Source organism: Carassius gibelio, chromosome B3 (genome assembly GCF_023724105.1).
Source record: "Carassius gibelio isolate Cgi1373 ecotype wild population from Czech Republic chromosome B3, carGib1.2-hapl.c, whole genome shotgun sequence".
NCBI lineage: Eukaryota > Metazoa > Chordata > Actinopteri > Cypriniformes > Cyprinidae > Carassius > Carassius gibelio.
The window spans coordinates 8,364,407-8,381,728 of NC_068398.1; the positions used below are offsets into that span (position 1 = coordinate 8,364,407).

Consider the following 17,322-nt stretch of genomic DNA (forward strand, 5'->3'; position numbering starts at 1 on the left):
TGCCATTTTTTTTAATTAGTTTTTAAAATATGTTTTATTTAGTTTAGTCAATCTTGGTCATTTTTTTAGTACTTGAACTAAAACTTAAGTTAGTTGCCAAGGAAAATGTACACACACACGCACACATATCATGATTTGAAAGGAATATGGTTTAGTGCTCCTCCTAACATCAAAATCCATTATACAAAATGCAGTACAAAATAAACAACAACAACAACAACAACAACAACAACAAAAAAACATTTAATAAGGCACATAATAAAAATGCAGTACATCGAAATATGTACATAAAGTTAACATAATTCATTTATTTGGTTTGCTTGTTTATGGGCGTATAATAAGTGTTTCTGACATACTTCTTTTATTTATCTTCTTAAAACAGCTAGATTATGGTTTGTTCATACCTAATTAAATGATGAGATAATATTGCAGTTATGGTGTTTAACGGAAGGGGTCAGAGCTGATCCTCATTTAAACCGAAGGAATTTGGGCTATTTTAAACAAAGCGTTTATAAGAGCATAAAAACGAGACTTCTTTTAAATAAAATCATGCGCACAGAACGCACACAAATCAAACGGTGTTTTCTCTCACCGCTTGAACTGAGTTTGAGCTCTGCTGTAGCTCCGGTGTTTGCCGCTAGAGGGCGACCCACTTTAAACTGCGGGACATTTGACCGAGCGGAAGTACTTCTTCTGTTGATTCTCTGAAGGCGCTGTGTGCTGGTTTTCCTCGAGAGTCGTCTCACATTAATCGCAGTTTGGTAAGAGATTTGTTTTCCCAGAAAGCGTAATGTCTTTCTTAAACGTTTAAACGCTTGTATATGTATCGTGAGTGTTTTGACCATACCAGGTTTACGCGGGTTTTCGTTGTATTTCAATTTTACTGAATGTGTTTATTTGATTTTCTGTGTCTGTGTCGCCTCTAAGATCTCAGAGCGCCTCTAAATATCATAAATAAAATGTAAATAAAAACAAACCTTAGAAACTTGCCCGCTAGCTATACACCAGTTTAAATATAAATTTGTATTATTGTATACATCTGTGTTATTGTGGTTTCAGTTTAAAGACAGTTAACGTGGTTTAATGTGTTGTTAGAAAGAATGTCCATTAATTTGAGATCACTTTTAGATGCTAAATGTTATCACATGAAGGTATGTGTGTTGGTGTATTATATAAAGCCTGCAGCTTCTGTTGATTGTGTATACTGGACACAAGAGCCTCCTTCAGTTAATGGTTGCTATTAAAGTAGATTTCATCCACTGTTCTTTGTGCTTTTTCCTCCATGAAGCAAAAGATGGGGCGCAGAAAGTCGAAGAGAAAACCCCCTCCCAAGAAAAAGATGACCGGGAATCTGGACACCCAGTTCACCTGCCCCTTCTGTAACCACGAGAAATCATGTGACGTCAAGATGTAAGAATAACAACACTCCTTAAGTGTTTACTTTTAAGATTTAACAAAACTGTCTCTAATGCACAACAATTTTCCACTTTATTCCAGGGAACGAAGTCGAAATACGGGGATAATATCCTGTACGGTGTGTCTAGAGGAATTTCAGACACCTATAACTTGTATCCTTCTCAAAATGTGATGAATTATAATAGCATGAGTTTAATAACTTTGGAGAAATTTAGGACTATATTACTTGCTCACTCTTCTGCAGTGAATGGGTGCCGTCAACATGACGTCCAAACAGCTGATAAAAACATCGCAATGATCCACACCATCAGTTAATGTCTTGAGACACTAAAAGCTGTGTGTTTGTAACATCAAGTTAACATCTTCAGTAAATTTCAAGCTGAATCGTTTGTTTAATATGAAGTCGGTCTTGTCCTTAATCACTCCCTCAGATCTCTCGGAGCCGGTGGACGTGTACAGTGATTGGATAGATGCTTGTGAAGCAGCCAATCAGTAGTTCTGCTGGGTCAAATGTGACCGACGACCAAATAACACTTACAGACTTTTGTTTGGTTTAAACTCCTGTACTGGTCCACTCTTCAGTCTTGTGTTGAAGCTGAAAGAAGGATCTAATAAAGCCACAGATGGAGGTTCAGGCATCATGATTTAAAATTCAGCCTTTTCCCTTTTGTTTAGTGTTACAGCAGTTTTTTTCATTAGTTTCTTATCTTTTATTTGCCTCGTTTATTTTACAATTTAGGTTTTTATATGCAGTGTCAATAAAACATTTGCATATTCTCTCTTGTTGAAATCTGTCTGTTTCTATCAGTGTGATCAGTACATATGAAATGTTCATAAGAGAAAAAAGTTTTTAACCAGAAAATAAAGAGAAGAGGTTTGAAAATAGTGATTTATTAGTTTTTCACTTGCTCAGCCTTTGTTGGTAAGCCTTATAAATAAAGACATTAGAAGCATTAATAATGCAAGAGGGACACGCTACATCTTCTGTGAGAAACAAAAATAATTCACCGCTTTATGATCTTGTGTTCAGCGGTAATGCAAAACAATGGCAATCCTTAACACACACTGATATAGAAATGAAATATGAAAGACTAATATCTTCAACAATTGAATTACATGAGGGTGAGATCTATTAATCTAGTCCTAAATACTTATTTATATTAAATAGCTAAATATATTAACTCTGCACATTAAAACTTATTTTATATGTAGACTCACAACCATCCTCAATCATGAGCAGGTCTTGCCTGTTGTATTGTTGCATAAGTTTCACTTTCATAATCGAGTATTAGGTTTGGCAGGCTTAAAGCGGTAACACTCGCGGTGCATATATATGCAAGTTTACTAAATAATTTCTATATAGCTTTTAGGAGCGAGTCATTTTTCTAAAAAATAAAATAAAAAGTGGCATTACAATTTAAGTCATGCAGTTTTGGTTCACATGTTTCACAGTATGATTAGGTATTGAAAAAAAAACGCTAACAGTAGCTTGTTCTCTATTTGTCCGTCTACTCTCTTTGTCAATAAAAGGATAAACTGATTTAAGAAAATAAAAATAAAAAATGTAATAACTTTGGCCAGACTGCACCTAATCCTCCCTCCAGCATCACATGATCCTTCAGAAATCATTCTAATATGATGATTTGCTGCTCAAGAAACATCTCTTACTCTTATCAGTGTTGTGTTTTTGGTGTTTTTTTCTTATAAAAAAGTATTTTTTGAAAAAAATGATACACTACTATTAAAAGTAGAATACAATAATAATAAAAAAAAAAGAATACTTTTTTCCAGAAAGGATCTGTTGAATCGATCAAAAGTATCAGTAAAGATATTTATAATGCTTCTAAAGATTTACATTTCAAATAAATGCATCACAGTTTCCACAAAAATAGTAAGCAGCAAAAACATGATAATAATAAGAACCATTAATAACAATTGAGCACCTATAACAACTAAGCAGCAAATCAGAATATTATCATGATTTCTGAAGAATCATGTGACGCTGAAGACCGGAGGAATGATGCTGAAAACACAGCTTTGTCCTCACAGAAATAAATTACATTTTAAAATATATTCAAACACAAAACAGTTATTTTGAATTGTAATAATATTTCATAGTCTTAATCAAATAAATGCAGCTTTGGTGAGGAAAAGATACTTCTTTTAAAAACTTGAAGTAATCGAAATGATTCTGAACTACTGTAGTAGTGTATCAGTGTAGGCATCATTAATAATATCTCCACATTTATCATCTGCATTATTTTTTCTTATAAGAAAATCGGGCCATGTGGGAGATGGGGGAATGACGCACTCAAAAAAATATCAATAAAACTGAAATAATAATAATAATTATAAAACTAAATGAGTGAGAAGCATAAAAAGCCTGTGTAAAAGACAAAGAGCCAAAGACATTCGTCCTAAGTTTGTTTTGGACGAGCGGTCAGTCACTGAAGTTCTCAGCTGTGATCGGTGGCCGTGATCTCAGGAAACAGTTCAAGCTGCTCCTTCTGCTCGACAGGACTTTGGATTTTAAACACAGTGCAGGTGAGTTTGGAAAGAAGCAGTGTGCTGGCAGCTGTCTGTTCATCCTAGTCAGAGTACTGGTATCCATCCATCTCTGAGTCCTGGCCGTTGTTGATGTAGTCATCGGGGCTGGAGCAGTACTTGCTGTCGTACACCTGACGGGGCAGACCGTACACCGTCATGCCGGTCTGGGACGCCACTTTATTGGTGCCCATCTGCAGCGAGACGGTAGAGGTGTCGCACATCTCCATGTCCAGCTTCTTATCGAAGATCTGCCGCTTGGTGCCGGGGGCCGTCATGCCGGACTGTGGAGGAGGAAAAGGGAGCAGAATATGAACAGAATTAGGAATTGTAAAACATTAAGAGCGTGACTTTCTGAAAGCGTTTGGGTACCTGACTGGCTCCTTTGTTGGTGCCCATCTGCAGGCTGATTGTTGATTGGTCCAGAGGATTCTCCATACCCGTCTTTGGGTCATAGAGGTGACGCCGTGTGCCGTAAGATGTCATACCCTTCTGACTGGCAAACTTATTGGTGCCCATCTGAAAACACAAATGAGTGACGAAAAAAAATAACTGTGAAGGAATGACTTGAAATGAAATAACATACACTACTCTTACACTATGGGTCTTTTTTGCTGTTGATCATTAATAATTAAATGTTTTTGAAAGAAGCATTCACCAGGGTTGCATTTATTTGATCAAAAATACAGTAATATTGTAAAATATTATTACAATTTCAAATAACTGCTTTTTATTTGAATGGGTATTAAAAAAATAATTTATTTCTATGATCAAAGCTGAATATTTAGCATCATTACTCCAGTCTTCAGTGTCACACGATCCTTCAGAAATCATGATTTGCTGCTCAACAAACATTTATTATTATTATTATCAACCATACTGGAAAAAGTTTTTCGCTGCTTAATATTGTCGTGATACTTTTTTTCTGTATTTTTGAAGAATAGAAAGTAACAAAAAACTAAATTAAATTGAAATAAATGGTTTTTTTACTGTCACTTTTAATCAATTTACTGAATGAAAAGTATATATATATTTATTAATAAAAAAAATTAAACATTTGAAAAGTAGTGTATTATTTTAAAAACACTAATATAGGATGCAACACAATATAATGCGTACATTAAAATAAAATATAAATAAATACAAATATAAAACACACATGCATATTTAAAATAATAATATGCTTATTTATAACAGCTACCATTGGATTTGATTTGATAAAATCACAGTAACATTAGCATCATTATAATTTAAAAAAAATGAATAAGGCTTTAATTTAAACCCTTATTTCATTTGCACATTTTTTTTTATTACTGATGAACAATACTGACCTGCAGACCAATAATATTGCGTCCTTCCTTCAGTTTCTCCGGATCAAATTTGCGCTGTTGTTTCTCTGCATATTTCACTCCAACGTCGTATTTCGAATGGAAGCCTTTAGATTTGGCCTGCATTTCAAAATGAAGACGAATGAATCAAGACCAAACACGTGCAAGTCACCTCTTACACACTGAACACACAAAGAGAAGAGAGATTCCTTTTTTGGTGTTTACTAGATTGCCGGTTTGTGGAAAAACGACGGCTCATCCAGCTCAAATACCACAAGTTTTGATGTTAATCTCTCTGCTAAACACTCCCATATGAATCTCCTCTCTATGAACGTTAGAAATATAAAGTACGAATAATACAGAAGCTCTTAATCTTCAGTCTTGACTTAGCCCTTATCAGTTCTGTATTAAATGCATAATGAGTGACTCACCATCCCAGCCAGTGTAATAAGTGTGCTCTGGACCTGAGTGTGGTTGACGTTCTCAAACAGGTCGTTGGCCTCAAATATATCATGTGGCTTCAGTCCATACTCTTGAATGGCTCGGACGAAATTACCAATATTTTCCAGCTGCAACAAACAAGGCCAAGCCAAGAATAAAATGACATGCTCTGTGATTTGTCAGAATCTGAAAGTACGCACAACTGATTCCAAATGCACCAGAAACCCTGTTTATATCTGGAACAGGTGACACAAGCATTTCTAATTCGCAAAGAACTTGTAAACTGCATGTAACCTTTGAATACAGAAACCAAAAAAATGTCCCTGATTTCTGTCTCCTCCCACAATAAGACCCCAGATATTCTTGCTCACCTGATGCCAGTTTTGAGGAGAGTTGTTGATCTTTTTTACAGAACCGGGCTGAAGAGTGTTGATGAGCCTGCTCATGGATAATAAACATGAAGGAATGAGTGATTGATCTGTTATATTAAAGTCTTTGAACGTCATGGCTGTTGGATGAATGAGGGAATCGCTCACTCGCAGAGTATAACTCCGTCTTTCAGTCCCTCCATGAAGTTCTCGGGAAGTCTGCGGCCTGTGACCTCATTGATCCACATTCTTAGCTCCTCCTCCTTTTGTGGGTCATATTTGTGGGCCAGCTGGAGGTCAAAGGTCAGAACGTTACTAAACATGTCTGCCTTGCAGGATGTATGTAGAATACTTTTTTTAAAAAATGATTTCACATACAGCTTTTAATTCATGAATTGCACTGGAAGACTAGTTCAGTTAAAAAATAACAGTAAAAAAAATAAACACTTTTAAAAAATATTAAATAATACACTTTTACTCACACACACACATACTGTTTAGGGCCAATACATTTTTTCATGTTTTTTAAATAAGTCTCTTAGGCCCAACGAGGCAGCATTTATTTAAAAAAAGAGAAAATAAACCTGTAATATTATAAAATACAAATAACTGTTTTCTATTTTAATATATTTTAAAATTCCATTTATTTCTGTGATTTGCAGCTGTATTTTCAGCATCATTACTCCAGTCTTCAGTGTCACATGATCCTTCAGAAATCATTCTGATATGAGGATTTAATGCTCAAAAATAATTTCTGATTCAGTCTTGAAAATACTTTTGCTGCTTAATATTTTGCATGTTTTCTTTCAAAAGAAAATACTAATTCATAGTGACTCCAAACGTTTGAATGGTAGTTAATACAGTATACATATCTCAATATTGATAAAAAAAAAAGAAAAAAAGAATGACAAGACATTTTCTTGATGAAAACCATAATTTTCTAGCATTTTTCTTCCAAATAAACTCCACAACTTATAATGTTTCTGTTGGTCTGCGTTCATCAGATGGATTTCTTAAAATAAAACATTATGGCTGTGGCTGACTGAGCTGTAAAGAAACGAAAGAAAAGAAGTGGAATATTAAATATAAGTTTGGGAATTCTAGGGACATTCCTGCATGCAAAAACTTGTGTTGTCTTCTTTATTGTATTGCAGCGTTGACAAAATATTTACTCTCATCAGCAATACAATCGATCTCAGCCTTTCTCTCTTCAAGTATTTCTATTAAAGGAAGAACAAGACAGAAAAGAGGAAGAGAGAGAGAGCGAGAGAGAGAGAGAGAGAGAGAGCTGGTTCTCCAAAGTTTGGTGCGGTGGTGTGGAAGCCAAACAAACACTGTAACTTTAAATCAGTGTTATTGTTGGCCTTTTCTCTCTCTCTCGGTCCTCCATGTCACTTCTCCACCCACAGCTGTGAGTCTCATTCTGATTTTTAGCTGCTCACTATCATTTCTTCTCGCTCCTGTCTGCTCGTGTGAAGTGACATACTTAGCACACGCTAAATGTGTCCGATAAAAGAACGCCAAGACCGACAGCACTCATAACCTTCCAAGGAATTCTGCTCGGAGCTTGATTTATTGTTTTCTCTCATTCTGGACATCTGGAACAGACCTCAGTCTAACTCTATAGAGGCCGGGCCAAGACTGGGGTTTTTATAAAGGCAGGAATTCTGTCACAGACTGCCCGGATAACATTCCTTCATACCCTTGGTTACACTAGAAATACCTGCATGTTGTACATTGACATTTATTTTTAGCAGTTATGTTGTATATGATTCCTAACTTCTAAAAATAAAGAATCTATGATTCCATGAGGAAACTTTAACATCCGTGGAATCCTTTTGTTACATAAATGAAGAAGATTCTTTGGATAATTTAAATATTCCTCACACGAAGAAAAATAAAAGTTACTTTTAAGAACTGTTCACTTCACTGAGAAGTTATTTTGGGAAGTTACTTTGATGCATTATTGCAAAAATAGCCTTTTGGAATCTTTAGGTGAAGGTCTTTTATTGGTGCACAATGAAGGATAAAAAGACCAGTGTCATTTTCCAGACCTTTTTTAAAGAACAGGTCATAGTCCAAGTATCAGCACTGGCTGAAATGACCAATCACCCCAGCTTACAAAAATATACTCTGCACTCTTAAAAGGTAAGGTTCTAAATTGTTATTATTATAATTTGGCATTGATGATCAGTCTTAGTCTGAGGAACTTTTTAAATATCAATGGTTCTATCAAGAACCTATTCATTGGACAAAATGTTCTTTGTAGCAGAATTTGTTTTTTTAAGATTATTAAAATACTCTTCACACTAATAAAATAAAATGGTTCTGTTGATTGAAAGGCTTTTGGGAAGCCAAAATGATTATTCTATTGAACTGCTATGAAACTTTTTTTTTTTTTAAACCCTTCTGGAAGTTTTTTTTGTTAAGAGTGTAAAAAAAAATTTCCCCTTATAAAGAACCTTTTATGTAATGGAATGCTTTACGAGGATGTTGAAGGTTCTTCATCATGGAACCGCAGCGGCTCTGGTGAAGTTATTCGATGCCATTTACTTTTGTGTTACGTTAGTTTTTTCTGAATGTTCTCTTATAGTTCAAATCAAAACATCCAGCTTTTTTTTTTCCTTTTTTTTGACTTCTAGGCAACATTAAGGGGAATGTCATATTTTTGATATTCTGCAGAAGTCATGTGAAAACTTCTCTAAACCATCTCAGATTAACTTCCACCAAAACAAAGTCCATAAATAATGTTTTTGGTGCTAAAATTTAAGAGCATTATAGAAGACCAGATAACTTTGTTTGTTTATAACATTAAGAGAGCCTTCCCCCAAAAACACTTCTGTGATTGTTCCCTGTTGGCTGGAACAAAGTTGATCGTCCAGCATCAGGGTGGGATGTCCAACAACGCTCCTCCTTATTCTAAACTGTTTATAACATGCTCCTCTTCTCAGATATTGTGAGTGAACACAACTCTTCCTTATATGGGGACCGAACACCACATACCTAGTGCTCAGGACTGACAATAATACCAAAGACACACATAATCCACAGCGTGACACATGTGCACATGAGAACACAGATGTGTGTGGTGCTCAGGAGGCTGGATATCAATCACAACTCAAGGAAAAAAGCCCAAATCCGAGGTGGATCAGATTATGATGGGAGTAGATGGGGCAGGAGGTTGACAGAGGAATCAATAAAATAATGACAAGGACAAAAGCTGTGACTGAGGGATGACATCACAAGCAAAGCTATCAAATACTTCAATTTGATTGACAGGGCTTTTGCCAACTTCAACAAAACAATGTGCAAATTGGACTAAAATCAACTAAACATCAATCTGCACATTCATTCGTGACACTTTATAATTAGAAATGAGTGCTAGGTGTCAAAAATTACAATATTTGATAAAGTTCTGGAAAGTATAGCCAGAAGCTGTGGAGAGTTATCCATCCATATTTTTATCTTGTTTATGGACGTCACTACATATGCCACTTTATTTTTGTACGTTATTGATGAAATGTAAATTATTTAACGGTATCGTTACCAGTCGACCGTGTTTAACTTGAAAAAATAAGTACTTTCTGATCGCGGTGCGAATTAAAGCGTGTTTTCTGCGTCTCCAGCACAGTTATCTACACGTTCACATCTTAAAGGCGTTTAAAACAAAACAATATTCATATTTGTGCAATCTAAACCTTTAATAAGGTGAAAATAACCGTGGGCCTAACGTTACATATTTACCGTCTGATAGTAATCCAAACAGAACGAAGGGGGTCTAGTTGCTATGGAAACGTCTTTTATAAACGCGCACGTGCCTGTACTCTTAATTTATTTGTAATTTAATTTTTTAATTAATTTTTTTTTTTTAACTTTAATTCAGTTTGAATATTACACTTTTAAGAACTATTTTCCTTCTTGCCATTTTGTTTTTGTCTACTGGTGCAGACTTTAATTAGTTGGATTGGATCCGCATTAACTCTCTTAATTCACACCGTGTTACACATTCCTGGTATAGGCTTTTATCACAGAATAGATGCTACCGTGGACGTGTTAACGTCATCTTTGACAGCTGTCAATCAAAGCAGACGCCTACCTTACTCTTGACCTCCGCAGACAGTCCGAAAGCAGGTCCGCTCTTGAATTGCGTGGTCATTGCGCTTTTCCACAGACTCAGACACGAGGATGGCGATGTGACGTTAGAACTGGAGGCTCCAGTGCAGCTGTCCGATCATGTGGGAAGGTTTGGGCCACATCTTCTTTTCCACAATCATTTTTAAACTCTTCCCATCTGTGCGTGCGCGGAGCGAGCACTGATTGGCCGGGACCGACGTCCAACGGCGACGTCACGCCGCCCCGCTGCAATGATGTCACCGGCATGGCATTAAACGCGTCCCATGTCACTTTTTCCACTTTGAAGTGAATTAGGGATGCCTCGGATTTGTCTAGTTCAGGGAATCTCAGCTGGTTTTGTTTTGGATTTCACAGTGGACATTAAGTCCAAATATGTCTACAATACAAAAATACACTTCAAATCAAACCGTGAAAATGATTTATATTACCATTAACTAATTTTTCTTTCTTGTCATCTATGCATCCATCCATCCATCCTTGAAAGTTATGTATATTTCCATCACATTTAAATTGTTCGTTGTGTTTGAAATAGAGATTTATCATTGCAATGCAATGCAATTCCATATTTTATGTGTCCTAAATACATAAACTCAATAATTAATATTTACACAATTTGACTAAAAGTTTGGCAAAACTGTTCACATGGGGACTGCCATTAAAAAATCCAAATAGACAGATCACATTATGGATAGATCAAGATCTATATCTATATCTATATCTAGATAGATAGACAGACAGACAGACAGAGACAGACAGTTAGACAGACAGATAGATAGATATACCTTATAAATGGATCTGGCTATGAAACAAAGAGCAGGGAAGAAAGATGAGGGGACAAATAAGATAAAAGTAACAATATTAACAATAAAATTAAAATTAAAAAGAAAAAGATGGTGAAGAATTAGGGAGAGTTGAAAGAACAGGAAAACGCAGCAATTTGTTAGTGTCTCTGTGTTATGCCTTGATGCAGATGAGCTGATTTTCCTTTTCATTCCAGTGTGTTATTCTGATACAGATGACAAGCTGTAGGAATGTGGGGCCCGGAGTGTGTCGTCCAGTCAGAGACATCCGCTGCTAAAACCTCCCGATCCTTCAGCAGGACTATGAGGTCACCATGAGATCGCACATAGGAACGAAACTTAGACAGAATGATGTCATGATTCCAATTAAATAAGTGATTTTTCAACACTAATGTTATTTGATCACACACTCATTCACAGTTGTTGGGTTTCATAGGTTAGTTTGGATGTACTTGTAATAGTGCATCCATGAGAGGGAATATTTGACAGATACTCTCAATCAAAACGATTGAAGCACAGCCTTGGATCTAAAATGCTTCATAACAAACCACAGTAAAAATGTCACATAAAGCAGTGGTTATGAAAGTGCTGATATGAAAGGACAGGGTCTGAATGATTGTGCTAACATTTACACAGGGGCTCTTTATCCAGCACTGTAATCCACAGCTCTTCTGACCGCAGACTCACAAACTCCTGCAAACGGTGAGAAATATGGCTAATTAAGATAAGATAAAGATAAATAAGATAAGTGAAAGTGCCGAAATGAAAGATCAGTGGGAAGTTGAATTACACTGATTAAAATATAGATTATAATAAAGGACACAATGATCATGTCATAATCATTGTTTTATTAGACGCAAATAAATAAATACAGAAATAAGAAAATACATCTGTCCATCCATCCATCCATCCATTTATCTATAATAAAATCCATCCATCCATCCATCCGTCATCCATCAGTCTATCCATCCATAATAAAATCCATCCATCAATCCATCATCAATCAATCCATCATCAATCCATCAATCCGCTATCATCACTGCAATATTCTCAGTAAACATAAAATATTAAGTTTTGACTTCTTAATTTGATAAACACATTTAAGAACCATTTTCAAAATTGTTAATAATATTGTTCCACCATCAGTGAAAAAAATCGAAAACGAACCGAACATCCCGCTCCACTGCTCACAGAAATTGTGCTGTCCCGAAGAGATCCTCTGCCTTTGCACAGACAGCCTTCTCATTTAAAACCATTAAACAATGGAATCAGCTCCCAGACAGTCTAAAGTGGTCTGAAATACATCCTCGATAACCAGCTGTGTCAGCATCAGCACACTTAAAGTTTACAAATGTAATATTGAAGTAAATGTTTTTGACTATGTTGTATATATTTTAGGCTGCGATGGTTTTATGATTAGCTTTTCATTTAAACATCTGATTAGTTTTAAATGGTCATTGTTTAACTAATATTGCATGTATTTGTTAGTGCTGCTCACAGTTATTTGTAATTTTATGTTTTAATATTGTGTGCACCTGCCTGGGACAAAACATAACTCTGGTACAAAACATCTTTTCATAGGATTAATGCATTTTGTACATTATCCCTGACAAACTAATTAAATAAATAAATAAAATCAGTTCATCCAACTATAAAAGTCCATCCATCCATCCATCCAAAAGCCATATCTATAATAAGTGTATCCATTCCTCCTCCATCTATCATCCATCTATAATAGTCCATCCATCATCCATCCAGCTATAATAAAGTCCATCCATCCATCCATCTATAATAAAATCCATCAATTCCTCATCTATATATCCATAATAAAGTCCATCCATAATCCATTAATGTATAATAAAGTCCATCCATCCATCATCTATCAATCGATCCATCTATTATAAAGTGCATGCATTCCTCATCCATCTATCCATCCATCTATAATAAAGTCCATCCATCCATCCATTCCTCATCCATCCATCCATCTATAATAAAGTCCATCTATCCATTCATTCCTCATCCATCCATCCATCTGTAATAAAGTCCATCTATCTATAGTAAAATCCATTCCTCATCCATCCATCTATAACAAAGTCCATCCATCCATCCATAATAAAATCCATCAATTTCATCTATCCATCCATCCATAATAAAATCAATCCATCCATCCATCCATCCTTAATAAAAATCCATCCATCCATCCATCCATCCTTAATAAAAATCCATCCATCCATCCGTAATAAAAATCCATCCATCCATTCCTCATCCATCCATCCATCCATCTATAATAAAGTCCATCCATCCATTCATTCCTCATCCATCCATCCATCTATAATAAAGTCCATCTATCTATAATAAAATCCATTCCTCATCCATCCATCTATAATAAAGTCCATCCATCCATCCATAATAAAATCCATCAATTTCATCTATCCATTCATCCATCCATCATAAATGTTAATAGAAATAGAGTTAAAGACACATTTTACAAAATACAAAATTTATAAGAAAAATAAAATATTTTTGTCAAGTCCCATGCCTGATGTATTGATGATCTCATTATGTTTGATTTATGTCATTATTGAAACATATCAAAACTATTTTTTCCACATCTGTAGATCCTCAAAAACTATGTTTCCACAAAGGGACATTCTGGAGAATGAATGGATGATGTCATTTGTCTCTCTGTCGATCATCATGGTTTTAGAGTGTAACACATCTCTAAAAGCGGCTCTGTGATGCTCACATACAGTAGCCGAGTCCCAGTCAGGGAGTCAGTTGGAGCACGGCCTGATCCAATGCTCTTGTAAACATTCTAGGGGTTGAAAAAGAGCAGGGGAGGAATTTGGACGCTTTATTTGGTCATGACTGAAGCAGACTATCACCCTGCTATGAGGGTCAAGACAAAGAGGTGCTCATGCTGCACAACTCTGACATTCACAACCTCATGAGAGGACTTCACATTCAGCTGGATTTCACCAAGCACACGATAGATGAGTCCAAAACACTTCCATAGCTATATATCTGAATACATGATTCTGTAATGCTGGTGTCATATCCCTTTTTAGATGCTCTGGATATCTGTTCTGTGTTAACGGGTTGTTTTTGTCACCCTTCATCCATAATATATTACCCAATGAAGATGTCAGTGTAAGGTGTTAATTGGTCACTGCTGTGTCAAACAAATTTAGCAAAGGTAAGCAAATAAAACACACAAACAAAAAAGTTCTTGCGAAAGAGTTGCTAAGATGTTCTGGTGTTTACTGAAACATTGCTAAACGCTTTGCTAAGTCATCAGGTTTCCAAAGAAATTGGGCTATATTTACATGGCTTGCATATATTTCCTGGCTCCTAGTAGGGGGTTGCTAAAGTGTTCTGGTGGTTTCTAAGGCATTTCTAGCCAGTTACTAACTTGTTCTGCATAGTTGCTTTGGAGTTGCTGGAGGTTTGCGAAGGTGTTCTGATGGTTGCTAAGGTGTTGCTGGGCAGTTGCCAGAGGGTATCTAACGTGTTCTGGTGGTTGCTAAGGTGTTGCTGGGCAGTTGCCAGAGTGATTCTAATGTGTTCAGGTAGTTGCTAAGGTGTTGCTTGTCAGTTGCTAGAGGAATTTATGAAGTGTTCTGTGGTTACCAAGGTGTTGCTAGGCAGTTGCTAGAGGAATTTATGAAGTGTTCTGTGGTTACCAAGGTGTTGCTAGGCAGTTGTTAGAGGAATTTCTGAAGTGTTCTGTGGTTGCTAAGGTGTTAGTAGGCAGTTGCTAGAGGAATTTCTGAAGTGTTCTGTGGTTGCTAAGGTGTTGCTGTGCAGTTGCTAGAGGATTTTCTGAAGTGTTCTAGTGGTTGCTAAGGTGTTGCTAGGCAGTTGCTAGAGGAATTTCTGAAGTGTTTTGTGATTACTAAGGTGTTGCTAGGCAGTTGCTAGAGGAATTTCTGAAGTGTTCTGGTGGTTGATAAGGTGTTGCTAGGCAGTTGCTAGAGGAATTTCTGAAGTGTTCTGTGGTTACTAAGGTGTTGCTGGGCAGTTGTTAGAGGAATTTCTGAAGTGTTCTGTGGTTACTAAGGTGTTGCTAGGCAGTTGCTAGAGAAATTTCTGAAGTGTTCTGGTGGTTGCTAAGGTGTTGCTAGGCAGTTGCTAGAGGAATTCTGAAGTGTTCTGGTGGTTGCTAAGGTGTTGCTAGGCAGTTGCTAGAGGACTTTCTGAAGTGTTCTGTGGTTACTAAGGTGTTGCTGGGCAGTTGTTAGAGGAATTTCTGAAGTGTTCTGTGGTTACTAAGGTGTTGCTAGGCAGTTGCTAGAGGAATTTCTGAAGTGTTCTGTGGTTACTAAGGTGTTGCTAGGCAGTTGCTAGAGGAATTTCTGAAGTGTTCTGGTGGTTGCTAAGGTGTTGCTAAGCAGTTGCTAGAGGAATTTCTGAAGTGTTCTGTGGTTACTAAGGTGTTGCTAGGCAGTTGCTAAAGGAATTTCTGAAGTGTTCTGGTGGTTGCTAAGGTGTTGCTAAGCAGTTGCTAGAGGAATTTCTGAAGTGTTCTGTGGTTACTAAGGTGTTGTCAGGCACTTTCTAGAGTAATTCTGTAATCTTTGCTTAGAAATTTTGAAAAAACTCTAACCCACGTGGTAAAAAACAGTTACTCCAGAAGGAAAAAGGAACAGCTGACAATACTGATTGTAAAAAGACAAACAGCTGCAGTTTTATGTGAATGAGCATTTGCCACTCATCAGCATCAGACGCAGAAATGGTTGTATATGTGTTTGTTTATGGACTGACGTGAGCCAGAGGAAAGTCTAGAAGGATGGAGAAACTGTGAAAAAATCAGTAAAGTTACTGCAGCTTCTGAAAGCGCCAGTTCCAGAAATTTCCCTGCCCTCCCTGCTTCCCTCGCTCCTTTCTAGGATAGGTCTGTCTGCCTATTTATGGTCGATGGCTCATTTGACCTACAAAGCTTAGAGGAATTCGGTAGGAGATCTAACAGCCCTGGGCAGGTTTTCTGAACACAGTAGTCATCCGTATCCTGAGCCCACCAACCAAAATGTACCGACAACTATTGTAAACAAGCAAATGCCATCGTAAATCAGCTTGATGTTCTGTACAACACCGATAAGAAAATACAATAAGACCTTCAAACAACTTTAATGCCTCATAAATTTAATTATATAAAGATCTTAGAGCGTCTGGAATGCAAATCTACTTTTGGGAACAACTTCAAGATGAATATCTGAGCACAGTTAACTTTCTTTATAAATGGTGTATGAACATAATCTGTGCCATGCGTTGGATTTAATATAAGAATAGACATTTGAAATTTGAAGTATTTTAGTTTTCTTTGCATATACAGTAAATGTATACTGTACACAATGTGAAAACAAGTCATGAAAACCATTCCTGGCAGGTAATAGCAAAGTGAGAAGTACATGCTTGAGCTCGGTGTGAGGCATACGAGATGTCACAGACAGCAGTACTGCAGATGTATGATATGTAGTGTGTATGTGTGTATGTGTGTGTGTGTGTGAGGGTACCAGGGGAGATTTCAGTAAGCCTCAGATGCACTGTGTGACCATGTTTGGTAAAAGTTATCCACACACACACACACACACAGTCGCTCTGACCCAACCCATTGACCATGAGTACATGCAGTAGAGCTGGATTCAATCAGAGCCACACTACACTCATTCTCTAGCTTTAATATTCTCTGTCAGCCTCTTTGGCTTTCTTTACCTCCACTTTATTCGGTCCGGTCTATTACGTAAGCTCTGAGCTAAAGCAGAACTACCTGATGTCATTTTCTACAGGTAGAACTGAAGGTAGATAAATGGATATTCACTTTCCAATACTTCTTAAACATGAGGATGTTCGGCTGCCACTGAACGAACATAAATCTTCAGTATGCATGAAGAGTTGGCAAACTACTGCCATTCGCCAATGGTTCTGCCAACAGGAAAGTGCTCTGAATGTACAAACAGCAAGCTAAATGTTTAAAATATTGACATCAAAAGTCAAACATCTACTTAAACAGACATTAAACAAACTTCCAGTGGATTTATGAACGCATCAAAACATGTCATGATAAAATGTTTCTAAAAAGTGTGCAAAATGGGTAAAGTGAAAGTGTGAGGATGAATAATTTGACCCACTGAAGCGAAAGAATTTCATTCATGAAACCAGTCTACTATTTATATAAATGTGTAAAAAGAGACTTGAATTATTGTTAAAAAATTGTGTTTACTAATCCATCCATCCATCCATCCATCATAAAAACACTTAAAACCTGAAGTAGTACATTGATAAGAACATGAT

General features: G+C 36.5%; 2 protein-coding genes across 2 annotated transcripts; one reads left to right on the top strand and one right to left on the bottom strand.

The window, feature by feature from the left end:
• Positions 1 to 606: 606 nt before the first annotated feature.
• elof1 (elongation factor 1) lies at positions 607 to 2,193 on the top strand. The gene is made up of 4 exons (XM_052551699.1): positions 607 to 761; positions 1,289 to 1,410; positions 1,498 to 1,568; positions 1,848 to 2,193. Exons 2-4 carry the CDS (start codon positions 1,295 to 1,297, stop codon positions 1,910 to 1,912), a joined length of 252 nt encoding a protein of 83 aa, XP_052407659.1. The 5' UTR covers positions 607 to 761; positions 1,289 to 1,294; the 3' UTR covers positions 1,913 to 2,193.
• A 98-nt stretch (positions 2,194 to 2,291) lies between these two features.
• On the bottom strand, positions 2,292 to 10,361 carry cnn1b (calponin 1, basic, smooth muscle, b). The gene is made up of 7 exons (XM_052551681.1): positions 10,194 to 10,361; positions 6,266 to 6,387; positions 6,101 to 6,167; positions 5,720 to 5,857; positions 5,292 to 5,408; positions 4,333 to 4,479; positions 2,292 to 4,244 (listed from the first exon to the last, which is right to left on the bottom strand). Exons 1-7 carry the CDS (start codon positions 10,251 to 10,253, stop codon positions 4,005 to 4,007), a joined length of 891 nt encoding a protein of 296 aa, XP_052407641.1. The 5' UTR covers positions 10,254 to 10,361; the 3' UTR covers positions 2,292 to 4,004.
• Positions 10,362 to 17,322: the final 6,961 nt, after the last annotated feature.

What these genes read in the sequence shown, in the direction of transcription:
- elof1 (XM_052551699.1), top strand. Translation starts at nt 1,295, where the DNA reads ATGGGGCGCAGAAAGTCGAAGAGAAAACCCCCTCCCAAGAAAAAGATG. An exon ending in AAATCATGTGACGTCAAGAT is followed by an intron (nt 1,411 to 1,497) that starts GTAAGAATAACA and finishes ACTTTATTCCAG; the next exon opens with GGAACGAAGTCGAAATACGG. An exon ending in ATTTCAGACACCTATAACTT is followed by an intron (nt 1,569 to 1,847) that starts GTATCCTTCTCA and finishes TCACTCCCTCAG; the next exon opens with ATCTCTCGGAGCCGGTGGAC.
- cnn1b (XM_052551681.1), bottom strand. Translation starts at nt 10,253, where the DNA reads ATGACCACGCAATTCAAGAGCGGACCTGCTTTCGGACTGTCTGCGGAG. An exon ending in CTGCGGAGGTCAAGAGTAAG is followed by an intron (nt 6,388 to 10,193) that starts GTAGGCGTCTGC and finishes TTTGACCTCCAG; the next exon opens with CTGGCCCACAAATATGACCC. An exon ending in CTCCTCAAAACTGGCATCAG is followed by an intron (nt 5,858 to 6,100) that starts GTGAGCAAGAAT and finishes TGTTTGTTGCAG; the next exon opens with CTGGAAAATATTGGTAATTT.